Source organism: Rutilus rutilus (assembly GCF_951802725.1).
Source record: "Rutilus rutilus genome assembly, chromosome: 22".
NCBI classification, from domain to species: Eukaryota; Metazoa; Chordata; class Actinopteri; order Cypriniformes; family Leuciscidae; genus Rutilus; species Rutilus rutilus.
In genome coordinates this window covers 9,095,518-9,119,354 of record NC_140227.1, presented here as the reverse complement: position 1 = coordinate 9,119,354, position 23,837 = coordinate 9,095,518, and the positions used below count along the sequence as shown (strand labels likewise).

Here is a 23,837-nt window from a genome sequence, read left to right as displayed (position 1 = left end):
TAACCAACATTTCAACTCTGTCACATTCATTAAAGACCTTCAAGGAGCACATCACGACCATGCAAGGTACATTTCTTTCTTTTTTTTTTTTTTAAATCTCCTTCTGTTGAAAGGCTATTCAACTTAGTAATTAAGAATTATTCTAAGAATTTATTTATTAAGAATTTTGAAAGTAAAAATAAAGGTACTTGCATGGTTGTTTGCAGCATAGATACAACATCAAGAACCTTTTTTGGCTCCATATAGTTCTTTGGAAACTAAAAGTTTCTTGATGTTAGATTACAGGTTTTCAAGATCTATCTGTTCATCAGTTTTTTGAGTTCTTTAGGTTTTAGTTCTCTATATGATATGAGGCAGTAAAACACTTTTTGGTTCTACATAAATAAGAACGTTTTAATAATAATAATAATAATAATAATAATACTACAATTAATTTACAAAAAAATAAAAATTAACTATTGAAAATTAACAAAATAATTAATCATTTTAATGTAACAAAACAGAGTAACATAGGAAATCAACTGCAGAGTCCAATGCAGTCAAATGAAATGTATTAATGAAATGTATTTTAGTGGATGTGAATCGTAATTTGAACTGTGTTTCTAGTGAGAATGATGCAGAAAACTGCTCTGCTAGCACTCTGCTGCCTGTTACTGTCAGTTACATCTTCCCCAGTCTATCCAGCACTGAGGTAAGACACACACCAACTGTTCCATCATGCGTGTATTTAATTAAAAAGTATTTAGTGTCTTAATTGTTGTAATTAACTGTTTGTTACATATTCTACTCTTACACTAGCTCTGTTCAATAGTGTGACTTCATATTTCATTAATTTATTAATTCATTCGGTAATGTGCAAGTTGGTTTAGTTGGTTGCATTCTAGTTGGTTTAGAATGCATTGCTATGGATTACATGGCTCAAATAGTTTAACTATTTTTTAATTTAATACATAAATTAATATTATGCAAGTGTTTTATAGTTGTAATTTATAAAATATTAGTTTTAAAGAAAAATTATATTTGTAAATGTCTTTTGTAAAAGAAAATGTTTTAACATAAGTGAACATGATAAAAATATAAAACTGCTACACATTTAACAAATCTTTTACCTTTTATAACGTTTTAGAAAAAAAAAAGCATGTTTGACATGGTTTTAATGACACTGTAGAGACGAGACTTTATGATTACAATTACAGTGTAATTTTATATCTGAAGCATGAGATTTTTTTTCAGCAAACATATAACAAATAACAGTTACATAATTTATAATTACAAATCCTTTTAAATGTAAGGCTACTTAAATCGTCAGCAATATTATATAATAGCAAACCATTCTCATAGCGTTCAGATTTTCTCAGAACATAGCATTTGCAGCCCTTGTTGGGAGACAACTAATTAACAGTGTGTGACTCATTTTTACACTAGACACACACCTCTATACAAACCCATGGACAGGGAATAGGGTGTGTGTGAATTATACTAACAAAGAATGAGAACAGTGAGTGAACTGGTAAGCCTGTGCGCTATACTTTTGAGCGTATGTTCAGAATCTGTCACAGGTCACATTAATTGACAAAGCCTGAACTCTGCTTTTGTTGTGTTAAGGGTCAGGGCTTCTCATTATAACCAATAGACACTGGATGTTTTTGCATCTTATTTAATTATTGGGGGGCTAGATAATAAGAAACTAGATAAAAACTAGATAAAAAAGTTTGTCAAGGCAAACTTTGAAGTTGGCTTTAGAAATCCAGACCAGAACGTTTGAAAAAGTTTGAACAACTTTGACAGACAGACAGATAAACTAAGGTGTTGCTATACAGTTGCTAAGGTATTCTGTGTGGTTGCTAGGGTGTTGCTTGTGTGGTTGCTAAGGTGCTCAGGCTGGTTGCTATGGTATTCTGGGTGGTTGCTAGGGTGTTGCTATGAGGTTGCTAAGGTGCTCAGGGTGGTTGCTATGTGGTTGATAGGGTATTCTGGGTGGTTGCTAGGGTGTTGCTATGCAGTTGCTAAGGTAGTCAGGGTGGTTACTATACGGTTGCTAAGGTACTCAAGGTGGTTGGTAAGGTATTCTGGGTGGTTGCTAGGGTGTTGCAGATAGATAGATAGATAGATAGATAGATAGATAGATAGATAGGAAAACTGTCGGATCAGTTAGAAAAGATATAGCAACTCGAGACAACACTCTGAAGGTCTAGTCTGTGTTTGGTGGTTCTAGCTTTAAAGCTCCAGAAGTTAGAGTCATAATTTTTTGTCTCAGAATAATAATAATATTAAGTTTAAATAGTATTTCAGTTTATTGCTGTGTCAAGAATTGTTATTGAATCTCATCATGAGTTTTGTGATTTGTCAACTTAAATACATGTGGTGGATTATTTCTCTCCACTTTAAAAAGTATGCTGCCTATTTCATATATATATATATATAAAAAAAAAAAAAAAGTTATTCTTGTGTCTTTGTCAACAAACCACAGATTCCCATGGTGACGGTTTAACCCATTTAGTGTAATATCATGCCTCATTGTATATTAGCGTGTATTAAAAGCTCTGTGTCTTTTTTGTCCTGGGACATAACAGTGAACAAATGTTCAATAGCTTTTTTTGTAGCCAAGACTTTACAGAAATTGACTGTCAAAAATAACCTTTAAAAATAACCAAAATTATTCTATTACTGAAAATCTGACTAAAACAGCTCCTGTCTGAAAAAGTGCTCCAAAGCATCCTGCATTTTGATTGTATGTAGAAGAGCACTTGTTCTACCTATTCTTATAGAGTATATTCACGTCTTATGAATGTAACAGTGATAAACACAGTGCTTTATGTGTTCGTTAGGTTTGGTCAGCGAGCGGCTGCAATCCTGATGACCTCCTCTATTGAGGATCCAATGCAGCTGACAGCAGAAACTTCACTGTTGCACACACCAGATGCTGAGCTTAGGTTGCTCATTCATTCATTCATTCATTCATTCATACACCCATGGCTCAACAATAAAAAAGGTTTTATTTTCTAATAGTAATTTTTTTTGCTTGCCATTGGTTTAACACTTTCACTAGCCATACTAAAAAATTAATTTATTTATAAAAAAAAAAAAATCATGTATCTTTTTAGAAGCATGCAGCATTGGCCCAACAGTAAGTACTTTTTTTGTTAACCTGAAACTATCTCACACTGCTCTGGGCTATTGGGCAATCCCAAGTGCTGAACCATAACGCCATCCAGAAATTGTCTAATCTGACTTGAAATATAGTCATCTCACTGTATGATGTTTAAACACTATTTTTTAGGTTTGGAAGACATGCTGACGCAATCTTTACCAACAGCTACCGAAAAGTTCTTGGTCAAATATCTGCCAGAAAATTCCTTCAAACTGTTATGGGCAAAAGACTTGGGTATGTTTCTTTTTTAGACATTTATTTGAATAAATACTTTTAAAACAGGGTAATTACATTTTTTTATTATTTAAATAATTTAGTTTTAGGTACCTCTGCTGTGCTTTTAAGATTTGTAAGACCCAATATTTTGGCATCATTGATGTTTAAATATGACCGATCATGTATTAAAATCTTGGGTTCCAAGGATTTAAGAATGCATCATTATAATTACTTAAACTTTTTTATTTTCAAAGATTAAAGAAAAAATGTATTTGTACTGATGTGATTTAACCCATGACTTACCAAATTAATAATGCTGTGTCCCTTGAGATTTCAATCATTTTTACCTTTGTCAACAGACCAGAAACTCAAAACTATGTAAAACGCCAATCCCGCATATATGGAGACACCTACAAGCAAGATATGGATGTCATTGAGAGGGAACAAAGTTACAGAGAACCACAAAGACTTAAGTTATCAGTAGCTACACACTGATGAAAACATTAAAAACAATAACAACAACTGTGAACTGTCTTTTTGCCACATTTCACAATGGATTATTAAAACTCAGTTCACCCCACGGAAATAAGGAGTCCCTAACTAAAATACACAAATGTTTAAATCACTGTATTTTACATCCACACCATAGTAAAAGTAAATATGGTTGTATAGTGGTATAATTGATTGTTTCCTAAGCCTCTCCTAAAACACTGATGGAAATTCCTACATTAGGATCTCTTGCCAAATAAACAGTATGGTGAGATTCTAAAGTGAGCATACGTACTGTGATTTCGAGGGCGTTTACAAGGCGGATATCTGAAACCATTCACCTGTGCACAATTTCAAGATCATTTGCAATTTATAAATTTCACTTCTGGATGAGAGACGTAAGCACGTTTGTTTGTGAGTAAAACTTTCATCCTCTGATTCACACATAAGAAATTTCACACACATTTGAGAAATGATCATAAGATCAAATGTAGGATGGTTTCTAAGCAACATTTTATATATGATGCCCCAGAACTTTCTAAATTTGGACTGTGCATGTCTGCATCATGGTTTTAAATAGGAAATAACTGCCAGATGAATGAATAAATGAGAACATTGTCCAGTTTACTCAATATTAAGTAAACCTCCTCCCCCCCCCCCCCCCCCTCCCCTCCAGGACAGGAATTTGTATTTGTATTTAAAAACAAACAAATGAACCCAAAATAAAGAGAGAAAACAACAACAGAACATCACAAGTTTTCATTTGCATTAACACCAAACAAGACTCAATGTACAAGCAACAATCATCATATATCCTCAGTATCATTCATCTTACAGTGCTTTGTTTTCAGGAAAAAAACAAAACATGTTTCTCATTTTTGTCAATTTCAGAATATTTCGGCCTACACTTTTGTTTCTCTTTTAAACCACCACCAATAATTCTGTTCCCAAATTTCTTAAAGTAAAAAAAAAAAAAAAAAAAAAAAAAAATTGATTATGAAGCATCCACGGCCGTCTTCTCTTGATTTTGCCAGCATCATTTTCTTTCAAGTCTGAAAGAGAGAATATTAAGTTCTGATTAAGACTAGATTTGTACTTCCTGAAGGAATAGTAGTGCTTGCAAGGCAACAAAACATTGTTGAAGATTAAGGTGAGCTTAGGTTTTAAACTTTGGTTCTTCATATTCTGCAATGCCATCAAATCTTCCTGCTGTCAATCACATTGCCTTGAATAAGGTTAAACAGATGCAGGAAAAGACCACTACGCTGTATGCAAATATCAAGATGACACCATCTGTTGATTTGTATTTCGAATGCTAAATTCAAATTTTCAAACTCTAAAGAAAGTTAAAATGTCAATATAGTGCTGCATTGCAAGCACTGTAAAAGAAAATTATTTTAAATGGAGCAATATTGCACAACATTTATCATGGTCATGAAATCATGATCAATCTACTCCGTATTCAAAACAACTTTAGGAGGGGGAGAATAAATTTCATACATAATTATTTATTACCATGCATCTCGTCTATAACGCAGCACCTGATTAAAAAACCTATGCCAATCAGGTATTGGTGCAAACACTAAACAGAACTATCATTTTTTCAGTGCAATTCCTCATTTTGCAGACCAGTTCAGTGTAAGGTTGAGAATGATGCAGCAGGCTACTCCGATCTAGCATACTTTACTGAAAGTGTACAGCATCACATGCTAAATACTAATAATAAACGCATCCAAGCATATAATAGTGCTAAATAAATAGACTTAAGAACTTTTAAAAAGATGGAGAAAAATCTCCATATATATTTTGTTGTTGATGTTAAAGGCTGATACTTAGTGCAAATTCATTATTTTAAATTTAATTTCAAACAGATTGTTACTTCTGTATGATAAAGTAATGTTTGTGCTGTCATGTTCAAAGTAACAACAGTTGAGAACCCTTGCACTAATGTTGCTGCCATTTGTGAATCCAGAACATTCTATGATGCCCCTTATTTCCATACACTGTAAAACTCAACCAGTCTAGGAACTCAGTCTAGTTTCATCATTTAAGGAAAACGATTGCCTTCTTCAACCATTTAAATTTAAAAACGAATGTTTAGTACTGTGAACCTGCTCCATTTGAGTCCACATAAAATTAAACTATAATTCCACTTAAATACTTTGTGTAGCTAAAACTTAATTAAATTGCATTAAACCATTAAAATCTGGATCTTTAAATTAAATCTTTTACGCTTAAATACACTTGCATGTACTACAGTAATTAGCAAAGGGACCATCACTGTGCGTGTGCACAGCCTTTGCTTTGTACAATTTCAACATTACAGAACATTAAATACTAACAGATCACCTAAAAACACATAACTAAGTAATATTTTAAGCAAATCAACTTGTTTCATTTGGTATTTTTGACTGTTAGGTTTTACAGTGTAGAACGATTCATGTTTGCACTGAAAACAATAGTTTAGTGAATTCGCTCCTTGGAGTTTACAGAGTAGTTGCTCAAGCAGAACTTTAATCAGGCAATTCCGCAGCCGAGTAATTTTCACAGTGACAAAAAGACTTTGGGACTAAATAAATATCAAATCTCAGACCAAGCAATTTATCATACAGGGCCTGGACCGTAGTTTAGCAGTCCATCACTGCACACACTAATGGAGTGAAACAAGCGTACACAAAAACAAGTGATCACAACAATCTGATCAATAAATAGCATGACATGAAAAATATGGCTTGACAGTCACAAATGACGATTATGTTTCAGAGGAGGTTGTGAGCTTCACTTCACAAACACACTGACATAGCCATGCAGTAGGTGTTGGCATGGAAATTATGTTGATGCAATATTATGGGATGCACAGGTGGCAACAGCAAGCCTTACTTCAGCCTGAAGACTGGCATTTCGTTTTGCATAATATACAGGCATTTACCGCAGACTCCTATACTTTGCCAATCTACTACTTTGTTCTGCAGCGATCCTAAAGGAAGGGTAAAGAAAGAGAAGGAATGGAAAAACGCAGAAGGGTTAAATAAACAAACACAGAGACTTAAAGGGATAGTTCACCCAAAAATGAAAATTCTGTCATCATTTACTCACCCTCAAGTTGTTCCAAATCTTTATGAGTTTCTTTGTTCTGCTGAACACAAAGGAAGATATTTGGAAGAATGTTTGTAATCAACAGATCTCGGTCCCCATTGACTTCCATAGTAGGAAAAAATATATACTATGGTAGTCAATGGGGACCGAGATCTGTTTGGTTACAAACATTCTTCCAAATATCTTCTTTTGTGTTCAGCAGAACAAAGAAACTCATAAAGATTTGGAACAACTTGAGGGTGAGTAAATGATGACAGAATTTTCATTCCCTTTAAGGTCTGTTCACACCAAGAATGATAACTATATGAGAATCCATACCAACAGATGACAACGTTATCATAAATGTACGGTGCTGTTATGTCACCTGCTGCTTTAAATGCTCAAGCTATTTAAAGCCGGGTGGATTCTGATTAACTGTCAAAGTTTTTATGGTTCAACAGCTGAAAAGAAAAAGTACTCTGAAAGTGATTCCAACAACATTGTTCCTGTTTCTTTATCGTTATAGCTGTGGTGTGAATTTCCCTATTCTGAAAGAATTGGAACGATTATTAAAACTTTATGGTTATTGTGCTTGGTGTGAGAGGCTCTTAATGCCCCATCACACATACAGTGCCTTTAAAGTGCCCCTATTATGCCATTTTAAAGTTTCCTAATGTTGTTTTGGAGACTGCTACAGGTTAACATGCATCAAAGGTGAAAAAAACTGTTTAATTTTTTAATTAAAATTCACCACATTTTCAATGATTCTCAAACGATTCGTCAGATGAATCCGCCTCTCTAAATCCCTCCTTTCCGCGAGCTACTCTGCTCTGATTGGCCAGACAGTGCAGTCTGTTATGATTGGTATACCACGTACAGCGCGTGTCGAAAACAAAAATGTCCATTGCCATAACATCAGCTCTGCGTGTCCTGAGGCTTCCTACACCGTAAACTAAACACAGTAACGAACAATGACGTTGGTTTTACCATATCAATCCGAGCGCGAGTTTGATGATGAAACATTGGAAGAATTCATTCAACCCGAACCTCCATCGCAAGGATGACTCGAGCAGGATGTTTCTCAGTGATACACTACTCGGTTTGTGGTACATTATGAGATGTTGCAACTGTAATTCCTCACCATCAGCATTAACAAGTGCATCTCCATCAACAAACCGATTATTTTACTTATAGGCCTACTTATTTATTTACAGAGTATTTTTCTAATTTATTGAGCGGTGAACATGTGGAAACTGTATCAATAACAGTGCATACATTAGCCGAGCTCTAGCGTGAATGACTGATGTAACAAATGGGGGTAAAACAAATCTTGCTCCATGCTTAATCTTTACTCAAATTAGTGAGAACGACAGAAAATCTGCATTAATATACAGGTTTAGGTAATAGTGTGGCCCACAACTGATCAGCAGAAGTATTTCAGTAAGACAGCAATAATGTGAGTTAACCAGTTAGCAGGAGACCTACACAATATAAAACTCAAAACTAAATATTTTGAACACCATCTTTCAAGAGCAAGCGGTTTGCAAAACCTGGATTGAACTCCGAGATTTGAGAAGCAGTCGTCTGTCAGTAAAATAAAGGGAACACAGCAAAAGTTTAGGATTACACTGCTGTGGTATCGTGGTAAAGATGAATTTTAACCACTGATTCTTCACATGCTCCTCTTTGGGCAGTGAAAAAAAATGGTTTTACCTTCACATTTGTAGAGCACAGCTTCTCCTCAACATGATCCAGTCTCCACAGGAATCAGCTGCAGGTTTGAGGTTCAAGTTTTCCCTGGTGTCTGCGCGGGCAATATGCTAATGTTTCGTCTTGACGTCACAACGAAACGGCTTATGACTTGTTGGAAAAACGATTAATTTAATTGACTTAGAGTCGAATCGTACTTTTAAAAGACAATAACTTTATATACGGTGCACTTTCATTTTACATGAAAGGTAATTTTCAAAAATCCATAATAGGGGCCCTTTAACGCTGAATTACCAGGTCACTGTACTGCTAGTTGCTCTTAGGTGTTTCTAATGCTAATCTACATGCCTCAATATTATTGGGGGGCTGTGTGACTGGCCATAACTTTTGAAAACCTGCCAACGAATGACATGTATTGGCAATAAACATAAGACACCTAAACTTGACTACAGATGGATGAGCTTCCCTGACATCAGTGGAACTTTTCTCAACTCTGTTGCATCAACTGTCTCCTAATGCCAGCAGATATCACAGACTCTCATTGATAGTTATGACTTTAGGACGCTTTGTCCTTAATTGCTGCATGTATGAATGTCCCTTTGGGAAAGAGATGAAACTCTAGACAAGCAGAAGTCAAACCCTTCTTAAAAGGCATTCCCGCTGTACAGAATTGTGCCTAGAAAATAATAAAACACTAAACCCTTAAAACTAATCACTGAATGGGCACTTACATTCTCCCTATGGTCTCTCTGAAGGCACTACAGATTAATTGAAAGTGAACGACTGTTAATTAGTAGGTCATACTCATGGAGGTAGATTCTAAATTTGTGAAATTAATCTAGTCCCAATAGACAGAAAATGAGGAGAGGAAACTTCTGAGTGAACCAAGCACACACTACAGAGACAGCGACACATCCACAAGTTCAGCAAAATGTTCAGAGTGAAGACACCCAAGGGCAGTCTGAACATTTTGCTGAACTGAATCAAAGCCTCTCAATTGTCAAGTAGTGTAATTAGAAGCTGCCTTTTACTGCGTCAGAAATAGGGCTGCGCCCTATATCAAATATTTTTGATATATTCATAATGATATTGATCACAAATCACAATATATAATTAATGAACACTGTTAATATCACACTGACTTTAATGTAAAATCAATTTGGCCTTTAAGGTTCCTAAAGACTAGCTTCATAAGACTAGCTTCATGTTCCTAAACGGTTAATTTGTTCACAGAAGTCTCTATAACACTTTACAATAAGGTCTCTTTGTTTACATTAGTTAAAGTAACTAACATGAACTAACAATGAGCAATACTTTTGTTGCAGTATTTATTAAACTTTGTTAATGTTAGTTAATAAAAATCCAGTCGTTCATTGTTTGTTCATGTTAGTTCACAGTACATGAACTAATGTTAACAAACACAACTTTTGGTTTTAATAATGTATTAGTAAATGTTGAAATTAACAAAGATTAATAAATGCTGTAGAAATATTGTTCATGCTTAGTTCATGTAAACTAAAGTAATTAATTAGAGTTAACAAACGAAACCTTATTGCAAAGTGTTACCAAAGTCACTTGTTATATTTTTGATGCAATTAAATATTTTTGTGAAAAATGTATGTAGGTAAATATTTCTTCATTTTATGCTGCGTTTACATACACTTGTCATGCAAGTGTAAATGCAATATTGAGAGAAAGAAGTTTCTGGCTGACAGAGTCAGCACATAAAACAATACACATCAACAGCCTTGCATTATTAACAGCACTGACAAGTAGAAGAGACAACACCAGTGCCATGCACCAAAATAAACGACAAGCTTTACAAATGAAACAACATAAGCATTACTAAAAATTGTTTTGCTGTAGTAACAAATAATATTACTCTTTAAGACTTAAATTGTAATATTTTTAAGCTGTCAAATGAGGATTTGCCAGGCAGTAAACAAAACGGTATTAGCTTTTTTTTTTAAATAAAGGGGAATAAGCCACTCAATTTGTCCCCACCTGACTTCTTGTTTAAGAGCACAAAAACTATCTACACATTGAATAACGCTGTGCATTTCAAGGCAATGGGACTTTAAGAATCCGCAAAACTTTACTATAATGGTGCTGACAGTTTGAAAGAAAACTTCGTTTCTCATAATGGACAAATGTGTTTTTGAAAAGGTTTAAAATATGGATGGATACTGTACCTTTTCACAGCTTTCTGTGCCAGCATGCGGTTCCCAGCCAGGAATGTGAGGCTGCCTATAATAGCCAGATACTTCAGAGTCTGGAACATGTCCAAGTGGGTCCAGTACACATACATCAGACCCAACATAGCTGCAAGTGAAGATAATTTTTTTTAACCAGAATATTACATTTTCTCTCAGAAGCATGTCACATTACATGCGTTATAAATTCACTAGGAAATTTAATGTGTAAATATGATTAATCACTGAAAACTGTTAAATTAGTTATTTTTAAATCAATTAATTGCCCCAATTACAATGTTTGATTCTGAGGAAATTTTCGTTTATATTAGTACGCTAAACTGCTTTTGCACGGTGCTAGATCTTGACCTCATGTCCAATGTAAAATTTGGGTCCTGAAGGAAAAAACAAACATTAACCTATGTCAATGTAAAAAGAAAATGATATTTCTCTATGAAGAAAATGAGATTTGAACTTTCTGAACCCTACTGCTGCACTCTATTGACTCTATTGATCACACTTAAGTACTGCCGAGTGCTATGTAGTAAAAGTCAGCCAATTTACCTGCATGGCCTATGTGGAAGAGAATAGTGCTGGGTGACAGAGTGAAGTTTGAGATATTGGCTCCAAGTTTAAACCACTGAATAGGAGACAGAGAGAGAAAAAAAATGAACATGACAGACAGAGTGGAAGAATAATATACTGAATACATGGAAATGTGACATCACAACATTAATTTACATAGATTTATTTTAATGGCAAGTCCAATTTAGATGTACTAATAATAATGGGTCAGAAGGTCCTTACCAGTATGAGCAGGAGCAGAAATGGAGAGAGGACCAAGGCAGTAAATGCGTTGGATACAACTGTGGGTGGTTTCTTCTCTGGCTCTCTGAACAGATGCTGTAAAAACAATAAAATTTATGAAAAAAAACAAGATTCAGGTGACAGACAGGACTGAGTGATAGTAAAAAAATAAATAAATACACATTGATTTTTTTTTTACCTCTCGATATACATCTCAATATTTATGTATGTGCCTATGTGCACTTTGAGTAACCATCATTTCAACCAAACATTATGATCAATTAAATTCAAAATATTTAATGTAGAAAAAAAAAAAAAAAGGTACATGGATGGCAGAATTTTTTTTATTATTATTTGGTATGTTCCTCTTTTCTTTAATGACAGCAGTATTTAAGGTGACTTAAGCAAAACCGTTATCCACCATAACTTGAATATGTTCCTAATAGCATCTTGTGCCTTTTGTTCAAATGAGTTCACATGGTCAATGTCCACGAAGAGGGCAATGTAGTGTATTGAGAGGAAACCTCTATGAACTGCAACTGCATACCCTTCTTACTAATGGTTAAAACTGTATAAACACACCAATAAATAATAGGGATGCATCGATGTATCAGCCGATGATCAGGGCTGATTATATCCTGTCAAATCAAAAGGTTGCGGAAAAACACATCAGACTGCAACTTTTTGTGTGTGTGAAAAAAAGGTCTTCTGTTGAATTTAGGGATATCTATACAACAATAACACATTAAGCATTAAAACGCATTAAAAAATTGTGACGATAAAGCAGGCTTGTTAACCCTATGATTCACCCTTAGTTCATACCAGAGTTGCCAGGTCTGCATTTTTTTTTTTACACATATTACCGACACTGTAGCAATACAAAGAGCGTTGAAAACTGCATAGTTACACTGAGTAAACATTTCTTTAAAAAAGGCCAAGTAAACATTAATAAAATGAATAACAAAGAAACATTACACAACAGACACTGTATTTAGCAGATTCAGCAGATTTGTATTTACACTCCAAGACTTAAAGGTTGTATCAGTGACCGACAGGGGGTGGGTGTTGTGAGGTTTTGCACTCGTGTTCTCCGACTTCGCGTGCAGCCGTGCACGAGCGCAAAACCTCACAACACCCACCCCTGTCGGTCGCTGATACAACCTTTAAGTCTTGGAGTGTAAATACAAATCTGCTGAATCTGCTAAATACAGTGTCTGTTGTGTAATGTTTCTTTGCAAAACCTCATAACACCCACCCCGTCGGTGATTGGTTGGAACACTCTTTACTTTGGTTTTGAGTGATTGGTGAAACCAATTGTTTTTGTATGCAGATCTCAGAGCCTAGGCTGCCTACAGAGACACGTTTTTTTGAAGGCATGCTTATGGGGCGGGCAGCTAGCGGATCGTTAGGAAAGATTAGATGAATGTGATCATTTATGTTTGGGCCTTTTTTGGGCCTGAAATCACTGATAAAACCTTTAATGCACAGACCTATTTTGACATATTACATTTTTTTGACCTTCCGTTGGTATGGTCATCGCAATTTCAGATTTAAGCCAACATCTTTACAGTGTGTACTAGGCAGCATGAAGAAACTCAAAATGTGAATGGGTTATATATACAGACAGTGATTGCTCCGCTTATAAATCACTGAAGCTGTCAATCATTTCAGTTCAGAGTGAACTCACTGACTGAGCACTTTTGTGAGTCCTGTTATAATAAAAACAAAAGCTGTCTATGCTGCATAATGAATCTCTTGTTAATACGTGTTGGTTATAATGAGAGTTTGCAAGCGTGTAGAACAGTGAGCTTGCACTGACACATCTGATTGGCCATTGCACTCATCCACTCAACAGACATGTCTGTGATTGGCTACAAATCTCAAAGCTTCAAAAATGCATTGTAAATATAATGCTTTGATGCTCTTCACAAAGCGCGCACAGGTGATTTTGAAACAGCCACCTATCAAGCAGGTACCGAAATGAATTAGTACAGCACAAAGGCTGGTATCTTAACATTTTTTCAGCATCGAAGCACTTTTTACAACATTAATATTAACACTCATATTTGGGAGCCATTAGACAAACATTGCAAAACTCATGACACACAGAAATATAGTGCATTGCAATCATTATAAAAACCAAGCTACATCATGGATATATTACATAACCAGAAAAAAACTATTCAAAATCATAGATTTTCAATATATCGCCAAGCCCTAGAGGCACAACATTTATTATGATGCTGTTCCAGTCACTGGAGAGCTTACCTGGATTTCCGGTTTGGGTGTGTACAAAGTTTTAGCCTGAATTGCTGAAGGTGCCTCTTCATCCAAAAACTTCAGCACGACATCAGCCTTCGAAAATAATTTAAAGTCATTTCAAAGACTGATTTCATGTCTTTTGTAACAGTTCAACAGCTTAATTTCCAAACATGTCAGAAAAAAAGACGAACATAAGAAACCTACAAAAGTTTACTTCAAGATCCCAGCATTCTCCAGTAAAAATAACTGCCTTACCACATTCCACAAAATGGGGTTGTCCAGCGTAGCATCTCCCACCATCAGGTAAAGAGCGTAGGTGCCAGAGATGGAGTCAAACTCTGTCTTTCTCTCAGCTGTGTCCAGTTCAAACTTATACAAGTTCTTACTGTCAGGTTCAGCCACAAACACAACCTCCTGACCTGTCTTCTGGTTGTGTAACCTCACAAAGGTCTGAGAACAATGACTTGAATCAGTTTAATCAAATATTTTTGAAAGGTGAATTTAACCAGGGTTGTCAACTGAGTGAGATTTTGATAACATGGACTGAATCAATGACAATGACAGATCCAACAATTCATTTTACAAATACTTCAGCCTAATGTTGTGCTAGGTGCACTAGATGACAATCATTAACTAGCTTAACTATTGTATTTATTTTTGTATGGAGAGACAGAATGTTCTTTAAGAACACACATTCAGTCCTCTGAAGAAAGTAACATGCCATTTATTGTTTTTATAGGGACTAAATGTAAAGGACTCTCATTACAGTTACTGTTATAAAATATAATTTCTTGCATACATTTTATGATGCATGAAAATACTGTACATATTTTACAAAAAAAATTTGCGCTCATTTCTCTGTCGAGCTCCATCTGTTTGACACGCATACTAGGGGTGGAAATCACAGGCTACCTCATGATACAATTTTAACATTTTAGGTAAACTAAACATTTTATACTTTTTAAAAGCTTAAAAACTTTTCTTTGTGTGTAAACTGACACATTTTTACCAACCTCTTATTTAAACCTGGGAAGATCTCAGTGTTTACCAGCTTCCTTAAAATAAACCTGGGAATAGTGTTGTCAAAGGTACCGACTTGGGTATTTTCAAATTTTAAAAATGTGACGATACCAGCATTTTGAGCGCTGTTGAGCGGTTTCTTAAACACCTCTGGTTGGCCATTGTGGTCATGCGCTATTGGCTACAATGATCAACGCTTCCAAAACATGTTATAAATGGACATCTTTGACACTCTTTACCGAAGTGCGTCCAGTTATTGAACTTAACTTGGCTGGGGCATCTATTATTTTACTCACACTGCTGGCCGACATCCGATTAAAATTCTTAGGCTTCTTATGTTCACGTTTCCCTCATTCCCTCAGTCATGCGTAGAACGCCATCTCGAGGAGCCATGAAGGACAACGATATATCAACCTATCGATATTTTGTCCCACTCCTTACGCTTACATGTACATTTTTAAAGTTATGCTTATACTTTGTTCATTTACAGGGTTATGGCAAACTTGCGAAATGTAAATATGCACATAACTTTTTTGGTCTGGTTCTCAAGTGAACACTTTACGCAGCACACTTATCCTAAACTTAGCTAACAGCGCACGAGTCCCGATTTTCCCCTCTTCTTTCACGTTTGAAAAATCATTTGAAAGTGTAAATTGGCAAAACAAAAACACATCCAAATGATGGTTAATTTTAGCAGTTAATCCACGAATCACATGCGTGCCGAACCGTGGGGCCTGGTCCGTACGGATCCACACTTGCACCCCTAATAATTAATGAATACACTTATCATCATGATTGCTATCTTACCAGAGATGGAGAAAAAGCCTACTCCAGTAAATAAATGTGTCCCTGACCTCAAAAATGACAAAAATGTTGGTACTCAAAAGAGCTTCCCTCCACGTTATCAGCTGCGCACCATTAATTTTTACCACGCATGCGCACCAGTTATGTACACACCTGCACAGAATTGTAATATGTTATACGCAGGGGCAAGCGATTCCATTAAACGGTAAAGCACTCTGTCAGCATCTGATGCGATAAGCAGCTCAAATTCAGTTCTATGAATACAAGTTCCTTTGAGGTTCAAGAGAAATTGGGCTGTGCCCTTTTATTTTGTGTTGTCTTGAGACAGAGCTTGAAAAGCTGGCAACCCTGATTTAACATTACTGGTTTTCTCTGAAAACATGAACATATTTATGTCATTTCACACATTTCAAGAAATTATACTTTGCATTTAAAAAAGTATTTTGAAGGAATGTTAAAGGTATAGTGGAGGATTTTCTTTTTCCGGGTGGATCATCAAGACTATTGGTCCTCCTAGTTGTCAATCATTCTGGTGATATGTTTACGTAAGGCCGTCGTACGTGCTCGTCCCTAGGTAGTTTTCGCTTTCTGCACATGCGCACTTTCAGGTGTATATGTGTGGTGAGCTACGGTTTCAGCCATTCATTGAAGCTCGCCGTTCTCACTGTTTTTTTTTCAAAATGTCTGAGGGTCGCAAGAGAAAAAGTGTCTACGAATTGTATGACAAGAAGAGAAAGGCCTCTGAAGAAAGAAACAAGACCAGAGTGTTTTTGGGATAATATTTCACACGCTGGCGTGCACTAAAAGCACAGGTTGGGCTTCCCACTGATGCCTCAGTCGCGAAGTTTCTACTCGACAGGTAAAGTTTAGCATGCTATTTGGAGAAATCCATTTAAAATCACTGCTAGTAAAAGTTAATGTAAGCTATGATTAGCGATGCTAGCCCTGGCACAAGTCACGCAGCAACTTGTAAACAGAGCGTGCACGAGGAGAACTAGGCTCGTGCATGCTCTCTCGTGCATGTTTAATAGGCGTTCCCTCTCGGGAGCAGATAGAGTGTTGCGCATGTGTGCATTTTTTCAAAAAGTGGAGAGGGCGGTTCTTTTCTAGAATTCGGGAAAATCCTCCACAATACCTTTAAGATATTTTGCACTGTTACTATTTTCATGACAAATAAGCATATTTTCCTCCAAATTACTATAACACATCAGGAGGACATTTTACTTTAAAGTAATTCTAAATAGATTCTAAGTTAAAACAAATACCTTGATAAATACTATACAATTTAAACCGTAAATTTCTCAGAATTAGTTGGGAGAATGTGCCTAATTAATCAGGATAATATTCAAATAGGAATTCAAATAAAACATTGGCATAAAATATAATTTCTCATTTCATTCTTTGAAATATCAACCAGACATATTCTTTTTAATTCTGTCCTTGGTATTTGTACACTCTAAAATTGACATGCAAAGGACAAAAATGCTTGTGCCGCAATTATCATAATAATGAAGGCAAAAACAAATTGAAAGACTACAAAATAAGGCACAATTTATTCTTTATGATGTAAATACAAGCAAAAAATAAATAAAAAAAATAATAATTTTGGTTATAATAATCACCTGGTGAGGGGTGAGTTCCACTCCTGTGGTCTCATCAACCAACTGGAACATCATGACAAAGTTTTGATGGCTGTCCGCCATAAAAGACGCTTTGGCTTTAGTTGAATATTCCACTCTGAAGCACAGAATTTGGCATATGTTGGCACAGTTTTACAATAAAATTAAAATAAAAGAAATGGAGCTTGATAAATGCTAGTCTTGCCTTGTGGTTTTGGGGCCAATGCTCTGGTCCTTGTCCACCACAGACAAATCCATGTTGTTGATTGCAACTCGGGTAGAGACCTTTACTTTGAGCTGAGAAAGTAAAATCAAACAAGTTTCAATCTTAGGCTTTAAAATTACTAAGAAATTATTGTAATACATTAAAACGGACATTCATAAATGCGAATGTGCTGGGAGAAAGGAAAAATACAGCAATTACAGTAATTGTGTCTTTTTTTTACTTTGTTCAGTGAAAGAGGCCTATGAATTCTGAAAATCTCCACAGGAAATGTGACATGCTCTTGACCTTATAATTGTACACTGAACAGTCAGAGCAATTATTCTTTGGATAGCTACAATGTGAATGAATGCTCGCTTGACCAATTAAACGTGAATGTTGAGTGCATAAGGAAATGAATCACAGTTCATTGCATCAATTAAGACTTGAACGCTGAGGTCAACTCTTTGACCGAATGTGTGAATTATGAGTAGTCATCACAAGACACGACACTTAAGCTAAACAGATACAAACAACTCAACTTTTTCCCCCCTAGTACGTGTCAAAGATTCAGTTAAGTACCTCAACATGGTTGGCAACAAATCGGCTGTCACCATCAATGACAACAGAGAACTGATAGTAGCCACTCGCTGGTTGGCTGGCCATGAAATTCAGCTCAAAAACCCCACTGTGAAACAGAGAAAAGACTTTTAAAACATTCAATATTTAAAAACAATTATAGGCATCAGGCAAATTATTGCATTACTTATCCACAATTGTGAAATATTTTAGAAAAAAAATACTGGTATTTTGTAACCACACTAATACTAAAATATAAAACGAAATAAGAATAGCAGTCCTTCTACAGTAGTACCAAATCAATGTATTGTTTACTTTTTACCCCCATTGCAAATGTAACTTACTCAGCAAATCTAAAATATTCAAGCACTGGGCACACTATATATTTAAACATAGTTTAAAATATAGTATAAACACAAAGCCCAACCGTGCTTGCTTGACGCACAAGAACAAACCTCATTGGTTCTTGCAGGTCAAGCACGCACGTCTGAGCTGTCATTCACCATGTTTTATGAGCTCTATGTATGTGTGTTGATCACTGTTTATATGTGAATAAAATCCAAAATTACATCTGTTCATCATATAAAGTGATCATGTCTCTTCATAAGAATTTGATTAAACCTCTTGATTCATATCAATTACTTAACGATGTATTTATGTTCTTTTCAAAGCTTACCTGCACAGACTTTCGATAAATGGGCAAAAATTATGAGAGAATATAAAAAAAAATCTTGATTAAGTTCTGAAGATGAATGAAAGTCTAATTGATTTGGAACAGCATGACGGTGAGTAAATTATGACAATTTTTTATTTTGAGTACACCAAGTACATTCAATGCATATATGTTTTTGCTGTGGTTTCAAAATTGTATGGCCAATCACTGGTATTGGTATCAATACCAGACATTTCACTGGTATCAACTACTAACATTTTGGTATTTTGTAACTCTAGAACAAGCTATATCCATGATCTACAATGCACATACTCTCTGAGGGTGAATTGTGCCTGACTCAGGATGGCAGATTTTGAGGACACAGCACTGGCGGACTCCACTAGCACCCTGGCTGAACTGAGCGGCTGGCACAAGACATCCGTCACCTGAAGCTGCATTGACAAACACAGACAGTACAGATTATCTCAGAGCAAAAAAAAAGTTACTTGGGAATTGGGAAAAACAAACCTCAGTCTTATCATCAAGACTTATCACAAGACCAGACAACTGAAAGATGTCAGAGATGTCTAAAGATGACAAAAACTATACATTTACGGCCCCAAGCAAAATTGAAGAATGAACTGATGTGATGTCATTTCGACCAAAACGAACTTTGTTTAAAGTTTGTTTTGGGAGTTCGAAACATCTTGCCAAAGCAAACTTTCCAGAAGAGTTCACTACGGCTGCTAAACACCTTTGTACTACCATTGGTCCGCAGCGATTAGGTAGGTGTGCAATGAGGCTCCGCCTTTTTTCATGCAGAAATCTTTTCCAGTTAATTTCTCTTCATGAGTCGGTTGAGGTCAGACATCCGCGAGTAAAAACATGGAGAGTCACTTTATAGTAGAAAATTAAGTTTTACTTTTAATGAAACAAGACACTGACACTGTTTTTCATGTTTAATATAGTAAAGCTGCTTAATTAAGCAATCTATTGTATTAAGTGCTATATAAATAAATATGAACACGGAACTTACCGAACATCCAAAACAATGCTGTGTGCTGGGCTAAAAGCGCTCATTGAATTGGTGTACATATGATGGCATTTTTTACCATCAATGAAGGGCTTAGAAAATGTGTAAAGCAGTCAACAGCACCAGGAATTCCTCAGTTACACACACAAACAAAGATCAGCTGCAAGTAGACAGTTGCGATTTTGCCCATTACAATTTAGTACAGGGGTCGGAACTATGACAAGAAAAAGCAGATATGCCTAAGCATTCTGTCCACAACACGTACAGTTTATGGTTTGTTTAGATGTCTATGCTGCGTTCATATTTCAGTCAAACCGCATCTAGAAGCGTTCATCTAGAAGCTGACCGAGACCCACCTTTCCAGTGTTTCGCACCAGTGTTTATTTTGATCAAACCAAACCTGCCAAGTGTGAACACACCAAGTCTTTCTACTGGCAGCAGAGCATGTGCACAACATGCTAGTGAGTCGTTTTCACACTCCATCTTAAATATCCAATATTTGTAAAAATTATAATTTTCCTTCCTCATTTTCACTCTGTGAAGAATACTCAATTTCTGACGTAGGACCTGGAAGCGCTGTACTGCGTTTACTAAGCGAATAGTGTAGGAGATCTGACACAGAAGAGACATTTTTTAACAAAGTCATTATTTAAATTTTTTTGCGCACAAAAAGTATTCTCGTCCCTTCATAACATTACATTTTGAACCACTGTAGTCACATGGACTATTTTAACGATGATTTACTACATTCCTGGGCCTCGAAAGTTGCAATGACGTTGCTGTCCATGGAGGAATCAGAAAGCTCTCGCATTTCATAAAAAAAATCTTAATTTGTGTTCCGAAGATGAACGAAGGTCTTGTGGGTTTGGAACAACGTTTAAATTTTTGGGTGAACTAACACTTTAATAGCATTAAGCACTGGTTTCACATTTATTAAAAACTCATAGTAACACAGTGTCTACACCGGACGCAATAAAAAAAACAGTATTGTATGTCACATGCATCACACACATGACCAGCGTCGGCCAATAGTGAGCCTACGTGCTGACGTACAACACAGAAGCGCTGCGCTGTTACACTACGTGAACTCACCAGAGGCCCATATAGAAGAAAATGAATAGTTGAATAAAGTCGTTATTTTGGGGGGGTTTTGCGCACAAAAAGTATTCTCGTCGTTTGATAAACTTATGGTTGAGTCACTGTAGTCACTTGGACTATTTTAAACATTGTCTTTACTAACTTTTCTGGGACGGCAAGTTTCAATAACATATGCCTATGGAGGAGTGAGACAGCTCTCAGATTTAATCAAAAATATCTTAATTTGTGTTCCGAAGATGAACGAAAGTCTTACGGGGTTGGAACAACATGAGGGTGAGTAATTACTGACTAATTTTCATTTTTGGGTGAACTAACCCTTTAATTTCAACTTCAGCCTGGCATTTGTAATGCTTGGATCTTTAGAAAGGCTATTTGACGATCTTATCCATCAACAGTATTGCTCTTGTGATTGATGGACAGACATGAGCTGTTCAAAACACACCTTGATATATTTATGGCAATGACGTGGAGAATTATAACATCACAATTCTCACGATTTCAAATCCGGACAGTTGAGAAAGGTAGAAAAGAATTCATATTTTAAATTGGGAAGTTAATTTTGAGCTTTGAAACTTGCAGTATGCTTTTATTGCAGAGTAACATCTTATGTGTAAATATCAAGTACATTTTGATTCTTCATTTCATGACTCCTTTCATAGATATTTACAGAGTACACAATTAAAATTGAGGCCTACCTTGAGGAAGGGCTGGCTGTGGGATACGGCAGCAGGGCCCTGGGCACTGACAATAACAGGCACATGGAAGTGATTGTTGGAAAGAGCTGCAGCCGCACTGGCCACACTGAATGCCTCTGAGAGAGAGTCCCAAGATTTCTTACTGAAGATGGAATTCACCAGCTGGATTACCTGATCCTGTGATGGATAAGTGTGTTTTTACTCCAATTTGTTGTTAAAACATAAACATTTAAACAATAGTAAACTGTAATAACTTGTTCAAAAAAATAAGACATCACTAAAAGGGTAAGTAAAAATATAATGAATATGTAGTATAGTGCATATTTATGAAAATGCTCCTCACTAGAGTTATTTTTTAGAGTTATCATGATGTTCATTCATGTTTATTTCATGCTGTAAATAGTAGTTAGAAAGAAGTGATGATCAGTTCATGTGTGCTTGATTCATGTTGCCACTTGAACTGAGGGGCTACAGCGATCTGTCACGCCATATTAAAGAGCGCCAAAACATCATTTATTGTTTGAATTTCATGAAAAAACGGACAGGATTTGAAAGTTGAGACTTCATATTAAAAGTAACAAAGCCTATTGCAATTATTGAATGCTAGGAGTGCTACAAATGTTTTGTTGTCCTCACAACTATGCCCTCACAACTATGTTCCTTTTTAGAAAGAAATTTTTCTAGTCAGGATTTAGACCACACCATAGTACTGAGACAGCTCTCATTAGAGTTACAAATGATTTGCTCTTAGCATCCGACCATGGTTGTATCTCTCTATTAGTGTTACTGGATCTTAGTACTGCATTTGATACCATCAACCACAACATTCTTTTGAATAGACTCAAAAATTATGTTGGTATTAGTGGAATTGCAATAGCATGGTTCAAATCATACTTATCTGACCATTATCAGTTTGTAGCAGTAAATGAAGAGATGTCATATCGATCAGTATGGAGTACCACAAGGCTCAGTACTAATACCGTTGCTGTTCACTCTGTACATGCTACCCTTGGGAGATATCATTAGGAAGCATGGCATTAGTTTTCACTGTTATGCTGATGATACTCAGCTCTATTTCTACGCGCCCCGACGAAACGCACCAATTCACAAAATTAACGGAATACATAGCTGATAAAAAAATTTGGATGACTATTAATTTCCTATAACATAACTCTTAAAAAACAGAGATTCTATTTATTGGACAAAACTTCCACACTTCACCTAGAATACTGTCAAACAATTGATGGCTGCTCTGTTAAATCTTCGTCGTCGGTTAGGAACCTGGGAGTGCTCTTTGATACCAATCTTTCATTTGAAAGTCACGTTTCTAGCATCTGTAAAACCGCATTCTTCCATCTTAAAAATATATATAAATTACGACATATGCTTTCAATGAAAAATGCGGAACAATTAGTTAATGCGTTCATGACCTCAAGCCTAGATTATTGTAATGCTATTATGGGTGGTTGCCCTGCACGCTTAATAAACAAAGTCCAGTTGGTCCAAAACAGCAGCTACAGTTCTCACTAGAACTAGGAAGTATGACCATATTAGCCCGGATCTGTCAACACTGCATTGGCTCCCTATTAAACATCGTATACATTTTTAAATATCGCTGACTACTTACAAAGCACTAAATGGTTTAGCTCCCCAGTACTTGAGTGAGCTCTTAACGCATTATAGTCCTTCACGTCTATTGTGATCTCAAAATTCTGGGCAGTTGATAATACCTAGAATATCAAAATCAACTGCTGGCGGTAGATCATTTTCCTATTCAGCACCTAAACTTTGGAACAGTCTCCCTAACATTGTCCGGGAAGCAGACACACTCTTGTCAGTTTAAATCTAGACTAAAAACGCATCTCTTTTACCTGGCATTGACATAGAACATTATACATTTCTGTTATTCAAATCAGTTAAATGATTATTAGGCTGCATAGATTAGGTCAGCCGGAACCAGGGACACTTCCTATAACACCCGATGTACTCATTACATCATAAGAAGAATGGCATCTACGCTAATGTTAGTCTTTCCGCTTATTGCGAGGTTTACTGAAGTCAGCCGGATCCGGGCCGTATCCAGATCAGACGGTAAACCTGTGCCTGGATACGACCACAACGCATCCCTGAAGTGCCAGCCTCATCAGCCCTGTGAAGGCCTCAAGGACACCTCAACAAACCCGTCTCCATACCGGCGTGATGATAAATATTGTGAATGTTCTGATCCAATCTA

General features: G+C 36.0%; 2 protein-coding genes across 3 annotated transcripts in view; one reads left to right on the top strand and one right to left on the bottom strand.

Moving 5' to 3' along the window:
- Positions 1 to 498: 498 nt before the first annotated feature.
- ghrh (growth hormone releasing hormone) lies at positions 499 to 4,008 on the top strand. The gene is made up of 3 exons (XM_084394482.1): positions 499 to 691; positions 3,281 to 3,385; positions 3,727 to 4,008. Exons 1-3 carry the CDS (start codon positions 612 to 614, stop codon positions 3,860 to 3,862), a joined length of 321 nt encoding a protein of 106 aa, XP_084250608.1. The 5' UTR covers positions 499 to 611; the 3' UTR covers positions 3,863 to 4,008.
- A 592-nt stretch (positions 4,009 to 4,600) lies between these two features.
- The window catches only part of rpn2 (ribophorin II), a 40,104-nt gene continuing 20,867 nt past the window's right edge, over positions 4,601 to 23,837 (bottom strand). Inside the window, exons 7-18 of one of the 2 annotated variants that reach the window (XM_084394480.1) lie at positions 21,605 to 21,781; positions 19,112 to 19,230; positions 18,130 to 18,235; positions 17,551 to 17,642; positions 17,349 to 17,463; positions 14,158 to 14,352; positions 13,909 to 13,995; positions 11,641 to 11,736; positions 11,398 to 11,473; positions 10,834 to 10,963; positions 6,737 to 6,833; positions 4,601 to 4,908 (exon numbers count right to left, since the gene is read on the bottom strand). In XM_084394480.1, coding sequence (XP_084250606.1) covers positions 6,782 to 6,833; positions 10,834 to 10,963; positions 11,398 to 11,473; positions 11,641 to 11,736; positions 13,909 to 13,995; positions 14,158 to 14,352; positions 17,349 to 17,463; positions 17,551 to 17,642; positions 18,130 to 18,235; positions 19,112 to 19,230; positions 21,605 to 21,781 — 1,245 coding nt within the window. In that variant the 3' untranslated portion in view covers positions 4,601 to 4,908; positions 6,737 to 6,781. The remainder of the gene's footprint in view (positions 4,909 to 6,736; positions 6,834 to 10,833; positions 10,964 to 11,397; positions 11,474 to 11,640; positions 11,737 to 13,908; positions 13,996 to 14,157; positions 14,353 to 17,348; positions 17,464 to 17,550; positions 17,643 to 18,129; positions 18,236 to 19,111; positions 19,231 to 21,604; positions 21,782 to 23,837) is intronic. The other variant, XM_084394481.1, reaches the window with a different exon arrangement.

Excerpts from the sequence above, each read along its gene's own strand:
- ghrh (XM_084394482.1), top strand. The coding sequence starts at position 612 with ATGATGCAGAAAACTGCTCTGCTAGCACTCTGCTGCCTGTTACTGTCA. Across the intron at positions 692-3,280 it reads CCAGTCTATCCAGCACTGAG|GTTTGGAAGACATGCTGACG; the intron begins GTAAGACACACA and ends ACTATTTTTTAG. Across the intron at positions 3,386-3,726 it reads GTTATGGGCAAAAGACTTGG|ACCAGAAACTCAAAACTATG; the intron begins GTATGTTTCTTT and ends CTTTGTCAACAG.